Source organism: Maniola jurtina, chromosome 26 (assembly GCF_905333055.1).
Source record: "Maniola jurtina chromosome 26, ilManJurt1.1, whole genome shotgun sequence".
Taxonomy (NCBI): Eukaryota; Metazoa; Arthropoda; class Insecta; order Lepidoptera; family Nymphalidae; genus Maniola; species Maniola jurtina.
The window spans coordinates 2,735,224-2,759,086 of record NC_060054.1 but is presented as its reverse complement, the minus strand read 5'-3'; the positions used below and the strand labels follow the sequence as shown (position 1 = coordinate 2,759,086).

Here is a 23,863-nt window from a genome sequence, read left to right as displayed (position 1 = left end):
GCGCCGCGCGTACGTCGGTGGGCGCCGGCGCAGACGGAGTCCATACTTGTATAAATTCAATAACTTGAAAATATCACAAACTTGACATTGGCTAATCAGAGTAAAGCCAGATTTAAAGAAAAAAAAAATCACAACGGCATACGTAGTGATTATATTCTCTTTGGGCATAAATTGCACCAAAATTACTAATCTACGTTGCTTGTATTATCTATGCTACGTTGTTTGCTAAAATCTTTTGTTTCTGGTCGGTGGCTAAAATATGTAGCACGGCTCTGGCTAAAATGCGGTGTTTTGTGCCTTTCTGCAAAAATACATCGGAAAATGTATCGGAAGGAGATGGGCCGAGGATTAGTTTTCATGGGTGAGTATATTTGAGTTTACTCGCAAGTCAAGTTTCAAGCTACTCACAGCCGCAGTCATGCAGTCATGGTCTCAGGTGTGAAACTTAAAGTTAGGATTATTGTGGTGTTGGTACATATCTATGGGTGTTGGTAATTTGCAGTTTCCCCAGCGAAGTGCATCGCCGTGCTGCGTGGCTCCGAGCCCTCGGCCAACAGGACAGTCACCTACCAGACTCTGCTGTGGTCTGCTCGCAGCATTTTCTGTGTGATGACATTCATGAAACAGAAGGTGGCTTGAGGCAAATAGATATCAGCGCTATGCCTTCTACAGTGCAGGTAACTCATAGTGCCATGTTATGTATTGTTAGTAAGTAAATCATAAGTACACAATCAGATCTAGTGTGACTGAGGAAGGAGAAGGAGCTAAGACATAATATCATCAACATCAACCTCTCAGAGTAAGAAGGGTCTGGCCATAGTCTACCATGAAGATGTTTTATTTTTTATTCAGATACAAGTTAACCCTTGACTGCAATCTCACCTGGTGGTTAGTGACGTTGCAGTCTAAGATGGAAGCGGATAACCTGGAAGGTGTATGGCAGTTTTGATTTAACCAATACCCATTTGGTTTCTACACATATTAATCTTCTGTACTAGCCATTTATTAACATTTATAATATGATGGGTCTTTTAGTTATAAATGATTATATTTTTGTAAATATTTGTAAGTATAAAAATGTTGGTTAGTCAAATAAAATAAAAAAATAAAAACAGCATCATACCGGAACAGTAAATCACTTGGCAGCATGGCTTTGCCGGTAGGGTGGTTACAAGCCATGGCCGAAGAATCCCACTAGACTAGACCAGTGATTTAGAAATTATAAAATTCCAAACCCTACCAGGAATGGAACCCAGGACGTCCCACTAATAGGACCACAGTGCTTACCACTGTGCCAGGGAGGTTGTCAAAGTGCAGATTGGCAGACTTCACACACCTTTGAGTACATTACGGAGAACTCAAGCATGCAGGTTTCCTTACAATGTTTTCATCACCATTAAAGCAAGTGATATTTAGTTACCTACTTAAAATGCACATGACTGAAAATAAGAGGTGCCAAGTCTGGAACACTGGACCCTCTGGCTGGAAGGCCACCGTCTTAACCACTACACTATCACCACTTTTAATATATTGGATCTGAATTTGCTTTTTCCTCACATACCTGTTGCAGCACAGTACTGTAGAAGTAACTAACAGTGCATTTACAGGTTTGCATGATATGCCTAGACACTGACAGCAAGCTGTTCCTAATGGGTAAACACAAATTGCAAGAAGCATATGAAAAGTTAACGGGACATCGTGTAAGTTGTTAATTTATGATCTGCTAGATGGTGCCCATGCCTTTGTCCATGTGGATATAAGTTTTTTTTTAAATCTGTGGAAATTCTTCAGTTTCTCGGGCAAAAGTAGCAAGATGCAAGCTATCTCTGTATGAAATTAAAAATAAATTGAATTGAAACAGATGGGAGTAGTAAGTTTGCAGACAGACAGACAAATTTCAGCAATCATAATACTAGCTAATGCCCACAACATTGTCTGCATGGACTTACATTGTTAAAATCTTGTGTGAGATCTTTGATTTTCTGAGATGAAAAGTAGCTGATGTCGCTCTGGTCAGGTCAGGGCTCAGGTCTTTAACTATCATTATGACCTTAATCATCAACCCGTGGCTGGGTCACTACTAAGTACAGATCTGCTTTTATAATGGCAAGGATGTCTACCACTGTGTGGATTGGCAGATTTCACACACCTTTGAGAACATTTAATAGCTTAAAAGTAAAACGCACATAACTCTGAAAAATTAGAGGTGCGTGCCCGGGACCCAAACCCTGACCCTCGGAGTAGGAGGCGGACGTCGTAACTACTAGGCTATCACGGCTATCTTTAAAAATACCCTTGTAAAAAACTCACGTAGATTGTTGCCGTTGCTCTTGACAAACCAACAAACAAACACCCTTTCACACTTATAGCAAAGTTTAATTTCTAAGTTAAAACTGCTTCGCTGTACACTGTCAAATGCTTTTGATAAATCTGTAAACAATGCAAGGACAAACAATAATTGTTTAAGTAATGTTTGAATACTTTACTTGTGTGTTGTTTCAGTTGTGTGATCTAGCGAACCTAAAACAAACACTTTGTGTACAATGTGCTCACAGTCTGATAAAATTTAATAGATTTAGAGACAAAAGCCTGAGAGCCCGTGCACTGATGATGGACTTAGTTGAAAAACATGAATTGGTGAGTACTTGTTACACAAACTTGCGTACTTTTTGTATCCTTGTACTGTACACATTGAATATTTAACTTGTCTCTCAACAGATAACAAGACAACATGTAGAAATGATAAACCGGTCAAAACACCAACTAAAGAGTAACATGGTGTTGACAACACTAGGACCTGACCACTGCGACTTACACATACTAGAACACCCCCCAGAAGACAAACAGGCAGAAAAAGAGGAATCTGAACACATGTTTGTTGTGAAAACTGAAGAAACTGATGACTCTATGTCGGTTGATGAAGACACGGAAGTGATATATGAAGATGATGAAAATGTCGATAATTTTGTTCAGGATCCATTAAAGTACGAAAGTGCTCCTTTCCAATGTACACTTTGTTTGGAAGAATTCCTCCTTGAACATGCATACATGCAACATGTGAGCATGCATCTGCAGGTGAGATTGTTTCCCACTAGTAATCACTTTCATCAACTTGTTAAGTTCCTATAATAGCTTGTTTCGTTGGTAAGAGTACCTCTCAAACTCTCGAAGAACGAAAATGTCAAGAATTAGTTTTGTTTTGGCAGAATGGCGATGGTGATGGGGAATATGACACATCACGAGTGTGCGAGCCTCGTACAGCTGAGAGCTGTAGCGCGTCACGCTCTTCACTCCTCACTGAGAACAAGTCAGTATACCTGCCACTTACCACTGCCAATAACATCTAGTTCAATAGTTAGTGTACACTTGTGCCAGTATCACAGTACCCTTTCCTGCTCTTTCATCTGCTGTCTCTACTTACCTATCAATTAAGCACAAAACAATTCTTTTTTCTCAATTCTTAGGGTTCCGTACCTCAAAAGGAAAAATGGAACCCTTATAGGATCACTTCGTTTTCTGTCAACTCAAATAAAATTGGTTTCAATTTTCAAAGTAAGATAACTATATCAAATGGGGTATCATATGAAAGGGCTTTACCTGTACATTCTAAAACAGATTTTTATTTATTGTTTTTGATTTTTCGTGCAAAATGTCGGGAAATAATACCCGAGTACGGAATCCTCGGTGCGCGAATCTGACTCGCACTTAGCCGGTTTTTTCTAGACAAAGGTTATTAACAGGTAGGTCCCATCTAAATTAAGTGCTGAACATTTTTAGAGATATAGCAAATTAGTGGCAATCCATGTAATAACTAATATTATTATAATACATAATATCTTCCCTAGTAGGTAACAGCTTCGATTTTCACTAAAAACCTTAGTACCTTTTCTAATGCAATTGAATTGAATAATTATTTAGAACATTTCACCATGAAAACTTATAAGTATTGTGATAATAATTATATGTCATGTTTGTCTATGAAATAGGGATATTCTGATACTCCACAGGGCGGCAGACCCCAGCACTTGCACACACGCTGCGCTCGCCGCAGGTAAGATACTGCATTTATCATTCAAATATCACTACTCGTACATGTTATAAACTAGCCGATGCCCGCAGCTTGGCCCGCGTGGATTTAGGTTGTTAAAAATCCCGTGGGAACTTTTGGTTTCCCAAAAACAAAAGTAGCCTATCAGTAATAGCCCATAAACAATATTAAATAATTAACTTAACATCACAATGCTTTTAAATAGTAGATTATGCAACATGGGGATAGTGTAATGTCTTACGTCACGGGCACCTGGATAAATCCCAAGCGAACGAGGGATTTTAGAGTAACTCCCGAGCGTAGCGAGCGTGTTACATCTAGAATCCTGAGTGAAGCGCTGCGTTTAGGGGTGCCCAAGACTAAGACAGCATTATCCCCAAGGTGAATACTCTGCGAGACAATAAAATCAAAATCTTCGTATGCTTAAATAGGTACCTACCTATCTGTCTTAAGAAATTTCTGAAAGCAAATCGTCTATTACACTTTGAGCATAAATAGTTTTTGAAATTAAATTTCTACTGCCATCATCGTCGTCACTCGACATTTTAATATCAAGTTAAATAATAATTAATTTCAATAACACCACAATATAACGTTTCGCAGATAAGTTTTGTAGGATCACGGAATTTTCAAAAGTCCATATTATTTCATGAACCATAGAGTAAACTCTATGTTTCTGTATGTCTTGCGAGTGAAAGAGAGCCATCACTCATCAAAGCGAGATAGAAAATTTAAATCTCGCGAGTGACAGGGACGCTATCATACGTCGAAGCGAGACAGCCATAGCAGCTTGGACAATTAAACTCCTTAGAGTAATTGTATTCTGTGAACTACAACCTCCTTGGTCTCTACATTATACCCCATGGGATTTCAGTACAATGTTACTGCCCGGCTAAGTCGTACTGTAATGACGTACTTTAACTTTAGATAACAGGTCAGTAATTAGGCATTGTGGAGCGAGTGGTGTGAAAAATAATTTGGAATACTAATGGTTGCTAAATATTAGTAAGTTGCACTTGACTCTGAGGATCACTCTCACTTGACGCTCGGAATTTGTGCACGCTTGTACAAAACGATTGTTGATGCGGGCTTGCCATGCTTGCAGTTACGTATGTATTGTAGCCACCTGGAGGCGGCTCTGTGCGGCGCTACAAATTTAAATTTACCACAATAGGAAAATCTTTCACATAATTAAATACATGTTTAAAACAAGTGTAAATTAAAAATTTATAACACCCCCGACAAGTGAAGGTTACAGTAACTAGAAAAAAGCTGATAACTGTCAAACGGCTGAACCGATTTTCTTGGATGATAGCTAAGAACACTCGATCAAGCCACCTTTCAAACAAAAGAAACTAAATTAAAATCGGTTCATTAGTTTAGGCGCTACGATGCCACAGACAGATACACAGATACACTCGTCAAACTTATAACACCCCTCTTTTTGGGTCGGGGGTTAATAAACCAATTTTTCGTTTTGACATTTAATGTATCATATTTAAAAAGACTATTTTGTTTATTGCGTGGCTACTTATTGCAATTTGGAGTGATGTTTATTATTATTTTTATGTTGGATCAAATAAATGGATTGTCACCAAAACTCATAAATAGATTTGTTAAAGAACATAGTTTATTTTCACATACATTTTTGAATGAAGTTGTGCTTTATTCGATACAAAAAATCGTGTTAAACTAGCCATATAATTTGCAAAAATTGGCAACAGTTCTTTTTTTTTTACTCATTAATGTGATTAAAAATCAATATTTTAGTACATTATGTGTCAATAGGATTATTTTTCTAATGTTAAAATATTTTTTTCAATAAATCAGATCATTTTTAAAGACAGATATAGGGCTTCAAAGTTGAGTCTGTTATTGTTTTCATTAAAACGAGGCGCGGGAGATTGGTCACTACAAAATAAATAAAATAGTTTTTGCAAAAATGTTACATTGACTGTCAATATGAAAGATTGATTTAATTTAAACATGTTTTCAATTATGTGGATGTCTTTCCTATATTTGGTGCTCGAAAACTTGAATTTTTTGGTCTAAATGTAAGCGCGGCCATAAGTGGTCATACCTACACGTTAGGCCAACTTTGTCGAAAGAGCCACTACACAGCTCAACTGCGTGCTGGCAAATCACACCACAGTATAGCGATTATTTATTACGCTAAATATAAGACAGTAAGAAAAGTGTTTTGTTTCAGCAACTGCCTTGTCGACGAGTGTTGCGACAAATGGGAACAAAGGCCACGCGACTGAAGAAGCCGATATATTCCAGAAAACCAATGACGATGGTGAATTTGATAACCAATTATCTAGTAAGATGAGCGTAAACATTCATACATTCAAAAATTGTGTAGTCAAGTTATATGATATTTTCACAAATATGAAAGTTGTTACGAAACATGATGGACCGGTGACGAAAACACGAATAACTGATATGGTTTGTGACAGTCGGGATATTGCGTCTAAAGATTCCAGTTATCGTTTATTAGGGTCGTTCACTTGTGACATTTGTCGTAAAACTTATAATAGAAAAAGTCTCTTAGTTAAACATATAAAGACTCACTCTGAAGTAAGAGGGTTCACTTGCAAGACTTGTCAATACAAATGTAAATATCAATATCTTTTGACAAGACACATGGTAACTCACACTGGTATAAAACCATTCTCGTGTAAGTTATGCGATTATAAATCTGCACATAATAGCCATCTAGTGAGGCACATGAGAACTCACTCGGGTATAAAACCATTCTCGTGTAAGTTATGCGATTACAAATCTGCACATAATAGCCATCTAGTGAGGCACATGAGAACTCACACGGGTATAAAACCATTCTCGTGTAAGTTATGCGATTATAAATCTGCACATAATAGCCATCTAGTGAGGCACATGAGAACTCACTCGGGTATAAAACCATTCTCGTGTAAGTTATGCGATTATAAATCTGCACAAAATAGCACTCTAATGCTGCACATGAGAACTCACACGGGTATAAAACCATTCTCGTGTAATTTATGCAATTACAAATGTGCACGAAATGGCGATCTAGTGACGCACATGAGAACTCACTCGGGTATAAAACCATTCTCGTGTAAGTTATGCGATTATAAATCTGCACAAAATAGCACTCTAATGCTGCACATGAGAACTCACACGGGTATAAAACCATTCTCGTGTAATTTATGCAATTACAAATGTGCACGAAATGGCGATCTAGTGACGCACATGAGAACTCACTCGGGTATAAAACCATTCTCGTGTAAGTTATGCGATTATAAATGTGCACATAATAGCCATCTAGTGACGCATATGAGAACTCACTCGGGTATAAAACCATTCTCGTGTAAGTTATGCGATTATAAATCTGCACAAAATAGCACTCTAATGCTGCACATGAGAACTCACACGGGTATAAAACCATTCTCGTGTAATTTATGCAATTACAAATGTGCACGAAATAGCCATTTAGTGTCGCACATGAGAACTCACTCGGGTATAAAACCATTCTCGTGTAAGTTATGCGATTATAAATCTGCACAAAATAGCACTCTAATGCTGCACATGAGAACTCACACGGGTATAAAACCATTCTCGTGTAATTTATGCAATTACAAATGTGCACGAAATGGCGATCTAGTGACGCACATGAGAACTCACTCGGGTATAAAACCATTCTCGTGTAAGTTATGCGATTATAAATCTGCACAAAATAGCACTCTAATGCTGCACATGAGAACTCACACGGGTATAAAACCATTCTCGTGTAATTTATGCAATTACAAATGTGCACGAAATAGCCATTTAGTGTCGCACATGAGAACTCACTCGGGTATAAAACCATTCTCGTGTAAGTTATGCGATTATAAATCTGCACATAATAGCCATCTAGTGACGCACATGAGAACTCACACGGGTATCTTGTAGTTATGCAATTATAAATGCATATGAAAAAAATGATTTACTTAAGTATTTGACAACTCATATATATATTTTTAATTATAGTCTAGCGCTTAACTGCAATCAGACCTTCTAGCAAGTGATGATGCATCCTAAGATGGAGCGCACTTGCCTAGAAGTTGCCTATACTCATACACACATACACTTAGACTGGCGATAACCCAATTTTTTGTAAAATTTGTAAATACGAATGTACACATAGCTGGAGTCTAATATGTCATATTATGCCCATACTGGTGAAAACCATCATGTTGGTGAAGGGCTCGCCTCACTCCGTCACCGGAGAATACTCAGCAGATACTCTACAACAGACAGTGCGCTTTGTGTTGTGTCAAGGAGGATCTGAGTACCTACGTCACGCCGGCTTTGACAGACCTTGCCATATACTAAATTTTATAATTGATCAAAAATTTGTTTCTTACCTTTTGTAAAAATACAATAGATATTAAATAATTATAACAAGCTATTAAATTATATCATTAAAATATTTTAAGTATAAGCTCTGTATTTTTTTTAATTCTACGTACTAATCTTATAATAATAGTAAATTGCAGTTGACTCTGAGCTGCAACTCTTAGGACGGTTACGCACTTATCTGATCCGAGTCAGTAAAAATACGTTCCGAGTAGTCATAGAACTATTTGTTGGTAGCTTACGCACTATATCCGAGGTCCGTCATCCGAGTTCTGTCCGTCATCCGTGAGAAATGAGAATATCTCGGATGTGCCTCGGATTCAAATCGGACATATGACGCAGATATGTCAAAAGCCCCTTTTTCATGTAAATTACCAAAAAATTTTAGTTTTGTAACTCATTTCGTCACCGAGCTAGGGGCCTGTGATATGCGGACAGACGGACAGACAGACAGCAGGGTGACATTATTAGAGCTCTGTTTTTACCCTTTGGGAATGGAACCCAAAAAACAGTTCATATGCGCTAATGCTTTTAACCTTATTTCTTCTATCTTATTTCTATAATGTAAAATGATTATATCACACTTCTAATTTTATAAAGGCGAAAGTTTGTGTGTACGTATGTGTGTATGTTTGTTACTCTTTCACGCAAAAACTGCTGAACGGATTTGGCTGAAATTGGCAATGGAGATAGATTATACCCTGGATTTACCCATAGGCTACTTTTTGTCCCGGAAAATTAAAGAGTTCCTACGAGATTTTAAAAACCTTAATGCACGCGGACGAAGTCGCGGGCGTCAGCTAGTGCGGTATAAATGCGATAAGTGGTCATACCTACACGTTAGGCCAACGTTCTCGAAAAAGCAACTACACAGCTCAACTGCGTGCTGGCGAATCACACCACAGTATAGCGATTATTTATTACGCTAAATATAAAACAGTAAGAAAAGTGTTTTGTTTCAGCAACTGCCTTGTCGACGAGTGTTGCGACAAATGGGAACAAAGGCCACGCGACTGAAGAAGCCGATATATTCCAGAAAACCAATGACGATGGTGAATTTGAAAACCAATCATCTAGTAAAATGAACGTAAACATTAATACATTCAAAAATTGTGTAGTCAAGTTATATGATATTTTCACAAATATGAAAGTTGTTACGAAACATGATGGACCGGTGACGAAAACACGAATAACTGATATGGTTTGTGACAGTCGGGATATTGCGCCTAAAGATTCCAGTTATCGGGCAACAAGTCAGAACGAAGTCCTTCCGACAGAATACATTGTACCAGTCACTAGTAGTAGTACTAGTCTGAGTAATGTCATTAATACAGCACAATGCATTAATTCATCACAAAATAGTTTACACACTGAGGAAGGGTCGTTCACTTGTGACATTTGTCGAAAAACTTGTAATAGAAAAAGTCTCTTAGTAAAACATATAAAGACTCACACTGAAGTAAGAGTGTTCACTTGCAAGACTTGTCAATACAAATGTAAATATCAATGTCTTTTGACAAGACACATGGTAACTCACACTGGTATAAAACCTTTCTCGTGTGACTTATGCGATTATAAATGTGCTCGAAATTGCGATCTAGTGAGGCACATGAGAACTCACTCGGGTATAAAACCATTCTCGTGTGACTTATGCGATTATAAATGTGCTCGAAATAGCCATCTAGTGTCGCACATGAGAACTCACACGGGTATAAAACCATTCTCGTGTAAGTTATGCGATTATAAATGTGCGCAAAATAGCACTCTAATGCGGCACATGAAAACTCACACTGGTATAAAATCATTCTCGTGTAAGTTGTGCGATCACAAATTTGCAGAAAATAGCACTCTAGTGACACACATGAGAACTCACACGGGTATAAAACCATTCTTGTGTAAGTTATGCGATTATAAATGTGCACGAAGTAGCGCTCTAGTAATGCACATGAGAACTCACTCGGGTATAAAACCATTCTCGTGTAAGTTGTGCAATCACAAATTTGCACGAAATTGGGATTTAGTGACGCACATGAGAACTCACTCGGGTATAAAACCATTCTCGTGTAAGTTATGCGATTATAAATGTGCACATAATAGCCATCTAGTGACGCACATGAGAACTCACTCGGGTATAAAACCATTCTCGTGTAAGTTATGCGATTATAAATCTGCACAAAATAGCACTCTAATGCTGCACATGAGAACTCACACGGGTATAAAACCATTCTCGTGTAATTTATGCAATTACAAATGTGCACGAAATAGCCATTTAGTGTCGCACATGAGAACTCACTCGGGTATAAAACCATTCTCGTGTAAGTTATGCGATTTTAAATCTGCATATAATAGCCATCTAGTGACGCACATGAGAACTCACACGGGTATCTTGTAGTTATGCAATTATAAATGCATATGAAAAAAATGATTTACTTAAGTATTTGAGAACTCATATATATATTTTTAATTATAGTCTGTAACGTAGCAAGGAGGCTGGGGTGTGCAACGTCCTTACTACGTACATAAAGGATAGGGAACCCTGCCTGACTTGTCAGCTAAGAAAAACAATGATCACACACAAACCGTTATCTATTTATTTACGTCTAAATCTTTTATCTACTGTACATGGAGTTTTACTGACCGCCGTTATTAACAACACAAGATACTTCTACCCTTCGCGGAGGGTTTCACAACGACGCGGGCAATTCGGGTCGGACTATAGACGGGGTTGCACGGGCGGCCTATGTCGGTACGTAACGAGGATCGCTTCATGGACGGAGACCGGAGGAGGGGTGAACGCGCGGGCGGGACGTGCGGTATTGTTGTGCCACCAAGCAGAGGGCCTGGTTGCTTTCAACGCTACCTGTGTCGCTGGACTCCTTCCCCCAGATCGAGCAGCGATGTTAAAGATCACACCGACCTATGCGGGGCGAAGAAGCCGAGCGACTCCCCTGATCTGGCGGCTGCTGCCGTATTTATACACTGGGGAATGGGCGGAGCCTAACCGGTGGCGTGATCAACGCGCGGCAGTCGCGGAGCTTGCTGATTGGCCGGTCGGGTTGCTGAGTCGATCACGCGTTGCTGTCGTGGAAGATTCTCGATGCTTCTACGCCGGCCGGCATGTAGGCTGTTTGTGACTCATCGTCACAAGTCTAGCGCTTAGCTGCAATCAGACCTAGCAAGTGATGATGCATCCTAAGATGGAGCGCACTTGCCTAGAAGTTGCCTATACTCATACACACATACACTTAGACTGGCGATAACCCAATTTTTTGTAAAATTTGTAAATACGAATGTACACATAGCTGGAGTCTAATATGTCATATTATGCCCACACTGGTGAAAACCATCATGTTGGTGAAGGGCTCGCCTCACTCCGTCACCGGAGAATACTCAGCAGATACTCTACAACAGACAGTGCGCTTTGTGTTGTGTCAAGGAGGATCTGAGTACCTACGTCACGCCGGCTTTGACAGACCTTGCCATATACTAAATTTTATAATTGATCAAAAAATTGATACTTACCTTTTGTAAAAATACAATAGATATTAAATAATTATAACAAGCTATTAAATTATATCATTAAAATATTTTAAGTATAAGCTCTGTATTTTTTTTAACTCTACGTACTAATCTTAGAGTAATAGTAAATTGCAGTTGACTCTGTGCAACTCTTAGGACGGTTACGCACTTATCTGATCCGAGTTAGTAAAAATACGTTCCGAGTAGTCATAGAACTATTAATTGTTGGTAGCTTACGCACTATATCCGAGGTCCGTCATCCGAGTTATGTCCGTCATCCGTGAGAAATGAGAATATGTCGGATGTGCCTCGGATTCAAATCGGACATATGACGCAGATATGTCAAAAGCCCCTTTTTCATGCATGGGAAGCTCCCTTGAACTAATTCAATGTTTGGTTTGAATCAACGTTTTACATTAATTACCGAAATTTCAGTTTTGTAACTCATTTCGTCACCGAGCTAGGGGCCTGTGATATGCGGACAGACGGACAGACAGACAGCAGGGTGACATTAGGGCTCTGTTTTTACCCTTTGGGAATGGAACCCAAAAAACAGTTCATATGCGCTAATGCTTTTAACCTTATTTCTTCTATCTTATTTCTATAATGTAAAATGATTATATCACACTTCTAATTTTATAAAGGCGAAAGTTTGTGTGTATGTTTGTTACTCTTTCACGCAAAAACTGGTGAACGGATTTGGCTGAAATTGGCAATGGAGATAGATTATACCCTGGATTTACCCATAGGCTACTTTTTGTCCCGGAAAGTTAAAGAGTTCCTACGAGATTTTGAAAACCTTAATGCACGCGGACGAAGTCGCGGGCGTCAGCTAGTGCGGTATAAAATGCGATAAGTGGTCATACCTACACGTTAGGCCAACGTTCTCGAAAAAGCAACTACACAGCTCAACTGCGTGCTGGCGAGTCACACCAGAATATAGCGATTATTTATTACGCTAAATATAAAACAGTAAGAAATGTGTTTTGTTTCAGCAACTGCCTTGTCGACGAGTGTTGCGACAAATGGGAACAAAGGCCACGCGACTGAAGAAGCCGATATATTCCAGAAAACCAATGACGATGGTGAATTTGAAAACCAATCATCTAGTAAAATGAGCGTAAATATTAATACATTCAAAAATTGTGTAGTCAAGTTATATGATATTTTCACAAATATGAAAGTTGTTACGAAACATTGTGGACCGGTGACGAAAACACGAATAACTGATATGGTTTGTGACAGTCGGGACATTGCGTCTAAAGATTCCAGTTATCGGGCAACAAGTCAGAACGAAGTCCTTCCGACAGAATACATTGTACCAGTCACTAGTAGTAGTACTAGTCTGAGTAATGTCATTAATACAGCACAATGCATTAATTCATCACAAAATAGTTTACACACTGAGGAAGGGTCGTTCACTTGTGACATTTGTCGAAAAACTTATAATAGAAAAAGTTTCTTAGTTAAACATATAAAGACTCACTCCGAAGTTAGACGGTTCACTTGCAAGACTTGTCAATACAAATGTAAATATCAATATCTTTTGACAAGACACATGGTAACTCACACTGGTATAAAACCTTTCTCGTGTGACTTATGCGATTATAAATGTGCACGAAATGGCAATCTAGTGACGCACATGAGAACTCACACGGGTATAAAACCATTCTCGTGTAAGTTATGCGATTACAAATCTGCACATAATAGCCATCTAGTGTCGCACATGAGAACTCACACGGGTATAAAACCATTCTTGTGTAATTTATGCAATTACAAATGTGCACGAAATGGCGATCTAATGACGCACATGAAAACTCACACGGGTATAAAACCATTCTCGTGTAAGTTATGCGATTACAAATGTGCACGAAATGGCGATCTAGTGAGGCACATGAGAACTCACACGGGTATAAAACCATTCTCGTGTAAGTTATGCGATTACAAATCTGCACATAATAGCCATCTAATGCTGCACATGAGAACTCACACGGGTATAAAACCATTCTTGTGTAATTTATGCAATTACAAATGTGCACAAAATGGCGATCTAGTGAGGCACATGAGAACTCACACGGGTATAAAACCATTCTTGTGTAATTTATGCAATTACAAATGTGCACAAAATGGCGATCTAGTGAGGCACATGAGAACTCACACGGGTATAAAACCTTTCTCGTGTGACTTATGCGATTATAAATGTGCACGAAATAGCCATTTAGTGTCGCACATGAGAACTCACACGGGTATAAAACCATTCTCGTGTAAGTTATGCGATTACAAATCTGCACATAATAGCCATCTAGTGTCGCACATGAGAACTCACACGGGTATAAAACCATTCTCGTGTAAGTTATGCGATTATAAATCTGCACAAAATAGCACTCTAATGCTGCACATGAGAACTCACACGGGTATAAAACCATTCTTGTGTAATTTATGCAATTACAAATGTGCACGAAGTAGCGCTGTAGTGACGCACATGAGAACTCACACGGGTATAAAACCATTCTCGTGTAAGTTATGCGATTATAAATGTTCACGAAATATCCATCTAGTGTCGCATATGAGAACTCACACTGGTGTAGAACCATCATGTCCGTGAACCGCTCGCCTCCCTTGTCACCGGAGAATGCTCAGCAGGTAGACTGTACAACAGACCGTGTGCTTTGTGTAGAGCGTGTTTAGGAGCATCCGTGTCTGTCACGCCCGCTTTGGGAAACTTTGCCATCACACCAATATTATAAAGGCGAAAGTTTGTATGTGTGTGTGTGTGTGTGTGTGTGTGTGTGTGTGTGTGTGTGTGTGTGTGTGTGTGTGTGTGTATGTGTATGTGTATGTGTATGTTTGTTACTCCTTCACGCAAAAACTACTGGACAGATTGGGCTGAAATTTAGAGTGGAGATAGATTATACCCTGGATTAGCACATAGGCTACTTTTTATCCCAGAAAATCAAAAAGTTCCCACGGGATTTTTAAAAAACTACATCCACGCGAACGAAGTCGCGGGCATCAGCTAGTTATTACTAAATATTATGATTTATGAAACAATAGTTACAAATAGCGAACGTGTTGAATGCAGAGCTCAGGAATGCGGTAGTGCTGTGACCTAATTATAATTATTGTCGATAAATTTCAACAATGTTTCAAGTTTATCATTTTAAACTATTATCGGGACTTCGTCTGTGTTGGTGTTAGCTGGCGGGCGAGCTCTGCCTTTTTGGAGTGAACGTCCCCCCCTCCCCCCCCCTCTCCCCCTCATACCGCGATTGCCATCTCAACCTGTCGCGTACTATAGACCTAGACATCTATTTTTCAACCGGAAAAATCCTATAAAAACAACTTTTTAAACAGTAAGCATTTATTTCCTTAACATTTTAACAATAATAGGTAACTATGTACTAACTATACTTACTAGGAAAATACATAAAACAAAATTATATAAATGTAAATGAAGTTCTGGACTTCGTCTGTGTTGGTGTTAGCTAGCGGGCGTGCTCTGCCTTTTTGGAGTGTTTTTTTTTGTTATAAAACTAACTGGAAAGCGCTCTAAGGGGTGCCGTGCGTATGACGGCGAGCGCCGGCACAGACGGGGTCCATACTTGTATAGTTTAACTAATTATTAAACAAATGTTAAATTAACAAACTTGACATTGGCTAATCTTTGTAAAGCCAGACGAGAGAGGAAAAAAAATGAAGTTCTTCATTTAGGCATACGGCAGCATAATTTGAATTTGCCGCGCACACGTCACAAGTGTCAAGTGTCAACTGTCAAGAGTTGTGCCAGTGTTGAAAATGAACGTTATTTTTTCCGAATGTTTTTAATGTCAGGCAATTTGGATATTGGAATCTTATTGGAATCTGATTGTAATGTGAAGTAACAGCTTTGATTGTTGTTTCTCTTTTCAGAGCAACACAAGTTCTTTTATTTCACACAATAAACACATTATAAAACAACAATCAAAGCTGTTACTTTGTTCCGCTGGATGACTTCCTTCATCAGCAAAACGTGCCGAGAGAGTCAAATCACACCATATACAGAATGCAGACTACAATCGAAGCCTTCGTTACCTACCATCGGTGCGAAACGGACGTATCTCTAATTATAATATGTCATTTTTATGTAAATCAGTACCTAATAAAACCATTCCACAACCAAAAGGATTTCTACTTTCTCTACCAGCTCTGGACAATCGTCCTTATGTAACTACTTCACATTACAATAATTTGAAATGACTCGGTAACAGTGGTAAATAAACTAGCATATATTTTATTTATCTTGGATTCATAAAGTAAATTTTTAGAGTTCCGTACTTCAAAAGGAACCCTAATAGGATCACTTGGTTGTGTCTGTTAGGCCAAGGAGAGTCAAAACTTATAGGGTAGGTACCTACTTCCCGTTGACCTTAGCAGGTAGGGTCTTTAATAGCGTAAGTAAGAAAGGAAAACATCCTAAAACCGTGAATTTGTGTTATCAAAACTCCTTCGTTTGCGAGTCCAATGCGACGGCCCTGCCCGCGAAATTCAAATTTAATTTGGTTTTTCGCAATTTGTAAACTAATACGACAAAGTAGGCTTATGGCACTTCAATTGCGCCATTGGCAGTATCATTCTCAGGTTTATACAAAAATCTTTACTTGAAAGGGTCCAGTTTAAGAAATTAGCTCTAGTATCGACTGTATCTCACAAATTAGTCGATACTAGAGCTAATTTCTTAAACTGGACCCTTTCAAGTTAAGATTTTTATATAAACCTGTGACGATAATACTGTCATTGTCGCAATTGAAATGCCATAAGCCTACGTTGTCGTATTAGTTGGCAAATTGCGAAAAACCAAATTAAATTTGAATTTCGCGGGCAGGCCCGTCGCATGTCCCTTAACTTATCTTTTTCTATAGGTTTTACAGCTCTGGGTTCTTGTTTTGCGTTCTTAGGTTCTAGCACTATAGTTACCTATATCACCTGAGTTCATTCATGTCTTTGCCAGATTGATAACGGCCGAAACCAGCGGCGCGGCGGGTGATTCCCCAATTTAGTGATTATCACTAAATGAAAGCAACCAACCTCATTTGAAATTCATTTTTAACCCCCGACCCAAAAAGAGGGGTGTTATAAGTTTGACGTGTGTATCTGTGTATTTTGTAGCTCCTAAACTAATGAACCGATTTTAATTAAGTTTTTTTGTTTGAAACGTGGTTTGATCGAGAGTGTCGTGCTATAATCCAAGAAAATCGGTTATCAGCTCTTTTCTAGTTAGTTACTGTAACCTTCACTTGTCGGGGGTGTTATAAATTTTTAATTTACACTTGTTAATCCATTGAAGGTTTGCTACGAAATATTATTTTTGTAACGCTCAGTGATACAGCTATGTAGAACCAAATGTCAAATGAGTTTTATGGCTATATTTTAGTGATTATCACTGAGTTAGCAATCACCCTGCAAATTTTGTTTATTACAAGCTTATGTAAGTACTCCTTTACTGACTCAATCTTGACTTATTACATAACTAGTAAACGGACAAAATAAAACAAAAATAAATAATCGCTCTCACAATATTTAATAATAATACTCCAACAACAAAAACAATTAAAAAGGAAATAAGTATGTTGTACAATAATCGACATCAAAAAAATATTTACAATGGGTTTCATTCATTAATAAACAATATTTTTCGCTTAAATTCTAAAGTTACATGAGCAAGCGGGGAAAATACATGGTTATTTTTTTTTTAACAGGGCTCTCTCCGTCACTTACTCCATACAATCGTAGCCCCAATTTCATTTGAATATTAAGCAACCAAAGTCCATGAAATTTTGCAGACATATTCTAGAAACTAATATCTGCCCCAAAGGGAATAAATTGAACAAATAGTCCTAAAAACCCCCGCTCACATAAACTATTTTAGTGAAGGACACTTAAAATAGAAATTTACCATTCATAACAATATAGTTCAATGTTTTTTTTCGTTATTTGAAATATTGGAATGGAAATATCGGATTGGCACTAACATGGAGGGCACTCATTTTCTTTATACGATTATATTTTTTTAAACTACGCCATTATAATATTTTTGAAGCTCGGAACAATTATTTTGAAATCGTTTTTTTTTCGAAATCAACGCATCACACTTCATAGTGAAACAGCTGGCGACTAAATTATTTAGGTTTCTGTACATGTTTCTTTTTTCGTTATCTATGATGTTCTTTGAAGTGGACATACTACAAGCACGCTGGAAGAGGTGTGCCATACGAAATGACGGATAATTCTGGGCCGATTCGAAACTGAGCGTAACCACCGGGAATCAAAATTGACAGTGTCAAATGGTTTTCATGTTGACAGATGTCTCATCACTAACATTTAGTTCCGTGTACGCTCAATGACTACTGCTGCTACCAGCGCCAAAATTGTTCAAAAACAGGTCGGCAATCGCAGGTCCAACGTGTTTAGTAGAGGTCAGTGATAACTGATAACGCTTTATTTATAGCGCTAGTATGAGGTTTTACATCACACACACATTACACACATGATTTTCATTTCATTCATCCAGGAAAATCAAATGAAAATCAACAAAATCTGCGTCTTCTTATGCAAATATGGTGCCAATGACTTGGACAGACAGGGGAGCCAACATAACGCCATAGGTATACTATTCGATGAAACGCACTATACCTACATAACAAAGAGTAGGTACTTATGTAAGTAATCACAACCTTTTGTTTCTGGTCGGTGATCACAACGGCTTACGTAGTGATTATGTTACGGGCAACGTGATTAATTGGGCATTATTAATAAGAACCGGCCATTATTAATAATGCCCAAGAGCGATGGGCCAAGTGATTAATTTATCACTTTGACCGGCCATTATTAATAATGCCCGACGGCCCGTGGTCCATGTAATAAATCAGTGTTTGAGATAGCTTGAATTTATCACTTGGACCGGGCTGTATGAATAATTCCCTACTTGTAGCCGGGCAATGTGATAAATTGGAACGCGGCCGTTGGCAGGGGCGCGTACGTGCGGGGGGAGGGCCTTAAATTAGGTTAGGTTAGGTTAGCTCCTCTTCCATTGGCAGAGGAGGCTCGAGTCACCCACTCCTTGTCATAAGATTATCGAAGCTATCCATCCCATCCTCGAGGATTGGACGAAGAGGAAGCATGGAGCACTCAAGTTCCACCTTGTACAGGTTCTTACGGGGCACGGGTGCTTTGGAAGATACCTGTGCAGGGTGGCGCGAAGAGAGCCCACAGAGGAAAGCCACCAGTGCGGTAGTGTCTCAGACACGGCACAACATACGCTGGCAGAGTGCCAGGCGTGGACGGAGCCTCGCCAGTCACTGGTGGATATTATGGGCAGGAGCTCTCATTGCCCGCCGTGACTAAATCCATGGTGGATAGTGAGAGGGCCTGGCAAGCGATGGTCTCCTTCAGCGAGGAAGTAATGACGCAGAAGGAGGCTGCAGAACGGCTGAGAGAGGAAGCCGAAAGCTCTCATCCCATGCGCTGCAAGAGAATCGGGCGCAGGCGAGCTGCACACGACCGTCGCTTGCCCCCTTGAGTAGGGCCTCCGAGTAATAGACACGGGGACTCTTACCCGCGGGAGAGTAGGTCCTCGAGTTGGAAAGCAATCCCTTGTTTCCAGCGAGCCTTAAACGGTGTTGGGGCCCCTTTTAGTCCCAGAGCTGTGCCTGCCTTTGCGGGCGCCGTTAGCCGGGTCGCAGTTCAAAACGCTCGTGTCCCTGTGCCCAGCAACAACGATTGAGACGGTAAGCCGTGAGGTTTTAGTCGGTAAGAGTCCGACATAACCACCTCGCCTCCCCGAGCACGGTGGTATCCATGAGGATTTTCCCACGTATAAAAAAAAGCTTAGGTTAGGTTAGGTTCTTTCATTTAATAAACAAAAACACTACAGTTCACCTATTTTATTACTTTGCCCAAGATACGGTGGGCATTATTCATAACGGCCGGGAAAAGTGATTAATTATGCTGTTTTAATCACATTGCCCAATTGAGTCGGGCATTATTAATACATTCCGGCCATTATTAATAGTGCCCGGACTTATCAAATTGCCCGTAACAATTATATTCTCTTTGGGCATAAATTGCACCAAAATTACTAATCTACGTTGCTTGTATTATCTATGCTACGTTGTTTGCTAAAATATGTAGCACGGCTCTGGCTAAAATGCGGTGTTTTGTGCCTTTCTGCAAAAATACATCGGAAAATGTATCGGAAGGAGATGGGCCGAGGATTAGTTTTCATGGGTGAGTATATTTGAGTTTACTCGCAAGTCAAGTTTCAAGCTACTCACAGCCGCAGTCGTGCAGTCATGGTCTCAGGTGTGAAACTTAAAGTTAGGATTTATTGTGGTGTTGGTAATTTGCAGTTTCCCCAGCGAAGTGCATCGCCGTGCTGCGTGGCTCCGAGCCCTCGGCAAACAGGACAGTCACCTACCAGACTCCGCTGTGGTCTGCTCGCAGCATTTTCTGTGTGATGACATTCATGAAACAGAAGGTGGCTTGAGGCAAATAGATATCAGCGCTATGCCTTCCACAGTGCAGGTAACTCATAGTGCCATGTTATGTATTGTTAGTAAGTAAATCATAAGTACACAATCAGATCTAGTGTGACTGAGGAAGGAGAAGGAGCTAAGACATAATATCATCAACATCAACCTCTCAGAATAAGAAGAGTCTACCATGAAAATGTTTTATTTTTTATTCAGATACAAGTTAACACTTGACTGCAATCTCACCTAGTGGTTAGTGATGTTGCAGTCTAAGATGGAAGCGGCTAACCTGGAAGGGGTATGGCAGTTTTGATTGAACCAATACCCCTTTGGTTTCTACACATATTAATCTTCTGTACTAGCCATTTATTAACATTTTTATGATGGGTCTTTTAGTTATAAATGATTATATTTTTGTAAATATTTGTATGTGTAAAAATGGTTGGTTAGCCAAATAAAATAAAAAAATAAAAACAGCATCATACGGGAACAGTAAATTACTTGGCAGCATGGCTTTGCCGGTAGGGTGGTTACTAGCCGACCGAAGGCCGAAGACTCCCACTAGACTAGACCAGTGATTTAGAAATTATAAAATTCCAAACCCTACCAGGAATGGAACCCAGGACATCCCACTAATAGGACCACTGTGTCAGGGAGGTTGTCAAAGTGCAGATTGGCAGACTTCACACACCTTTGAGTACATTACGGAGAACTCAAGCATGCAGGTTTCCTTACAATGTTTTCATCACCATTAAAGCAAGTGATATTTAGTTACCTACTTAAAATGCACATGACTGAAAATAAGAGGTGCCAAGTCTGGAACACTGGACCCTCTGGCTGGAAGGCCACCGTCTTAACCACTACACTATCACCACTTTTAATATATTGGATCTGAATTTGCTTTTTCCTCACATACCTGTTGCAGCACAGTACTGTAGAAGTAACTAACAGTGCATTTACAGGTTTGCATGATATGCCTAGACACTGACAGCAAGCTGTTCCTAATGGGTAAACACAAATTGCAAGAAGCATATGAAAAGTTAACTGGACATCGTGTAAGTTGTTAATTTATGATCTGCTAGATGGTGCCCATGCCTTTGTCCATGTGGATATAAGTTTTTTTTTAAAAATCTGTGGAAATTCTTCAGTTTCTCGGGACAAAAAGTAGCAAGATGCAAGCTATCTCTGTATGAAATTAAAAATAAATTGAATTGAAACAGATGGGAGTAGTAAGTTTGCAGACAGACAGACAAATTTCAGCAATTATAATACTAGATAATGCCCACAATGATGAAAATCTTGTGCGAGTTCTTTGATTTTCTGAGATGAAAAGTAGCTGATGTCGCTCTGGTCCGGTCAGGGCTCAGGTCTTTAACTATCATTATGACCTTAATCATCAACCCGTGGCTGGGTCACTACTAAGTACAGATCTGCTTTTATAATGGCAAGGATGTCTACCACTGTGTGGATTGGCAGATTTCACACACCTTTGAGAACATTTAATAGCTTAAAAGTAAAACGCACATAACTCTGAAAAATTAGAGGTGCGTGCCCGGGACCCAAACCCTGACCCTCGGAGTAGGAGGCGGACGTCGTAACTACTAGGCTATCACGGCTATCTTTAACAATAACCTTGTGAAAAATTCACGTAGATTGATTACCGTTGCTCTTGACAAACCAACAAACAAACACCCTTTCACACTTATAGACAACAAGAATTGTTTAAGTAATGTTTGAATACTTTACTTGTGTGTTGTTTCAGTTGTGTGATCTAGCGAACCTAAAACAAACACTTTGTGTACAATGTGCTCACAGTCTGATAAAATTTAATAGATTTAGAGACAAAAGCCTGAGAGCCCGTGCACTGATGATGGACTTAGTTGAAAAACATGAATTGGTGAGTACTTGTTACATAAACTTGCGTACTTTTTGTATCCTTGTACTGTACACATTGAATATTTAACTTGTCTCTCAACAGATAACAAGACAACATGTAGAAATGATAAACCGGTCAAAACACCAACTAAAGAGTAACATGGTGTTGACAACACTAGGACCTGACCACTGCGACTTACACATACTAGAACACCCCCCAGAAGACAAACAGGCAGAAAAAGAGGAATCTGAACACATGTTTGTTGTGAAAACTGAAGAAACTGATGACTCTATGTCGGTTGATGAAGACACGGAAGTGATGTATGAAGATGATGAAAATGTCGATGATTTTGTTCCGGATCCATTAAAGTACGAAAGTGCTCCTTTCCAATGTACACTTTGTTTGGAAGAATTCCTCCTTGAACATGCATACATGCAACATGTGAGCATGCATCTCCAGGTGAGATTGTTTCCCACTAATAAACACTTTCATCAACTTGTTAAGTTCCTATAATAGCTTGTTTCGTTGTTAAGAGTACCTCTCAAACTCTCGAAGAACAAAAATGTCAAGAATTAGTTTTGTTTTGGCAGAATGGCGATGGTGATGGGGAATATGACACATCACGAGTGTGCGAGCCTCGTACAGCTGAGAGCTGTAGCGCGTCACGCTCTTCACTCCTCACTGAGAACAAGTCAGTATACCTGCCACTTACCACTGCCAATAACATCTAGTTCAATAGTTAGTGTACACTTGTGCCAGTATCACAGAACCCTTTCCTTCTCTTTCATCTGCTGTCTCTACTTACCTATCAATTAAGCACAAAACAATTCTTTTTCTCAATTTTTAGGGTTCCGTACCACAAAAGGAAAAACGGAACCCTTATAGGATCACTTCGTTTTCTGTCTGTCTGTCAAGAAACCTATAGGGTACTTCCCGTTGACCTAGAATCATGAAATTTGGCAGGTAGGTAGGTCTTATAGCGCAAGTACAGGAATGAATCTGAAAACCGCGAATTTGTGGTTACATCATTAAAAAATAATTAAAATGGGTTTCAATTTTAAAAATAAAATAACTATACCAAGTAGGGTATCATAGAAAAGGGCTTTTCTCATACATTCTAAAACATATTTTTATTTATTTTCATGCATAATAGTTTTTGATTTATCGTGCAAAATGTCGGGAAATAATACCCGAGTACGGAACCCTCGGTGCGCGAGTCTGACTCGCACTTAGCCGGTTTTTTCTAGACAAAGGTTATTATCAGGTAGGTCCCATCTAAATTAAGTGCTGAACATTTTTAGAGATATAGCAAATTAGTGGCAATCCATGTAATAACTAATATTATTATAATACATAATACCTTCCCTAGTAGGTAACAGCTTCGATTTTCACTAAAAACCTTAGTACCTTTTCTAATGCAATTGAATTGAATAATTATTTAGAACATTTCACCATGAAAACTTATAAGTATTGTGATAATAATTATAACATTGTCATGTTTGTCTATGAAATAGGGATATTCTGATATTCCAC

General features: G+C 39.1%; 1 protein-coding gene across 1 annotated transcript in view; it reads left to right on the top strand.

The window, feature by feature from the left end:
- Positions 1-247: 247 nt before the first annotated feature.
- LOC123878296 overlaps positions 248-23,863 on the top strand; it is a 73,381-nt gene continuing 49,765 nt past the window's right edge. Inside the window, exons 1-10 of the mRNA XM_045925442.1 lie at positions 248-361; positions 503-677; positions 1,608-1,700; positions 2,503-2,637; positions 2,719-3,075; positions 3,207-3,307; positions 4,008-4,051; positions 6,258-6,347; positions 9,391-9,504; positions 12,943-13,032. Of these exons, the coding sequence (XP_045781398.1) occupies positions 282-361; positions 503-677; positions 1,608-1,700; positions 2,503-2,637; positions 2,719-3,075; positions 3,207-3,307; positions 4,008-4,051; positions 6,258-6,347; positions 9,391-9,504; positions 12,943-13,032 (1,279 nt within the window). The 5' untranslated portion in view covers positions 248-281. The remainder of the gene's footprint in view (positions 362-502; positions 678-1,607; positions 1,701-2,502; positions 2,638-2,718; positions 3,076-3,206; positions 3,308-4,007; positions 4,052-6,257; positions 6,348-9,390; positions 9,505-12,942; positions 13,033-23,863) is intronic.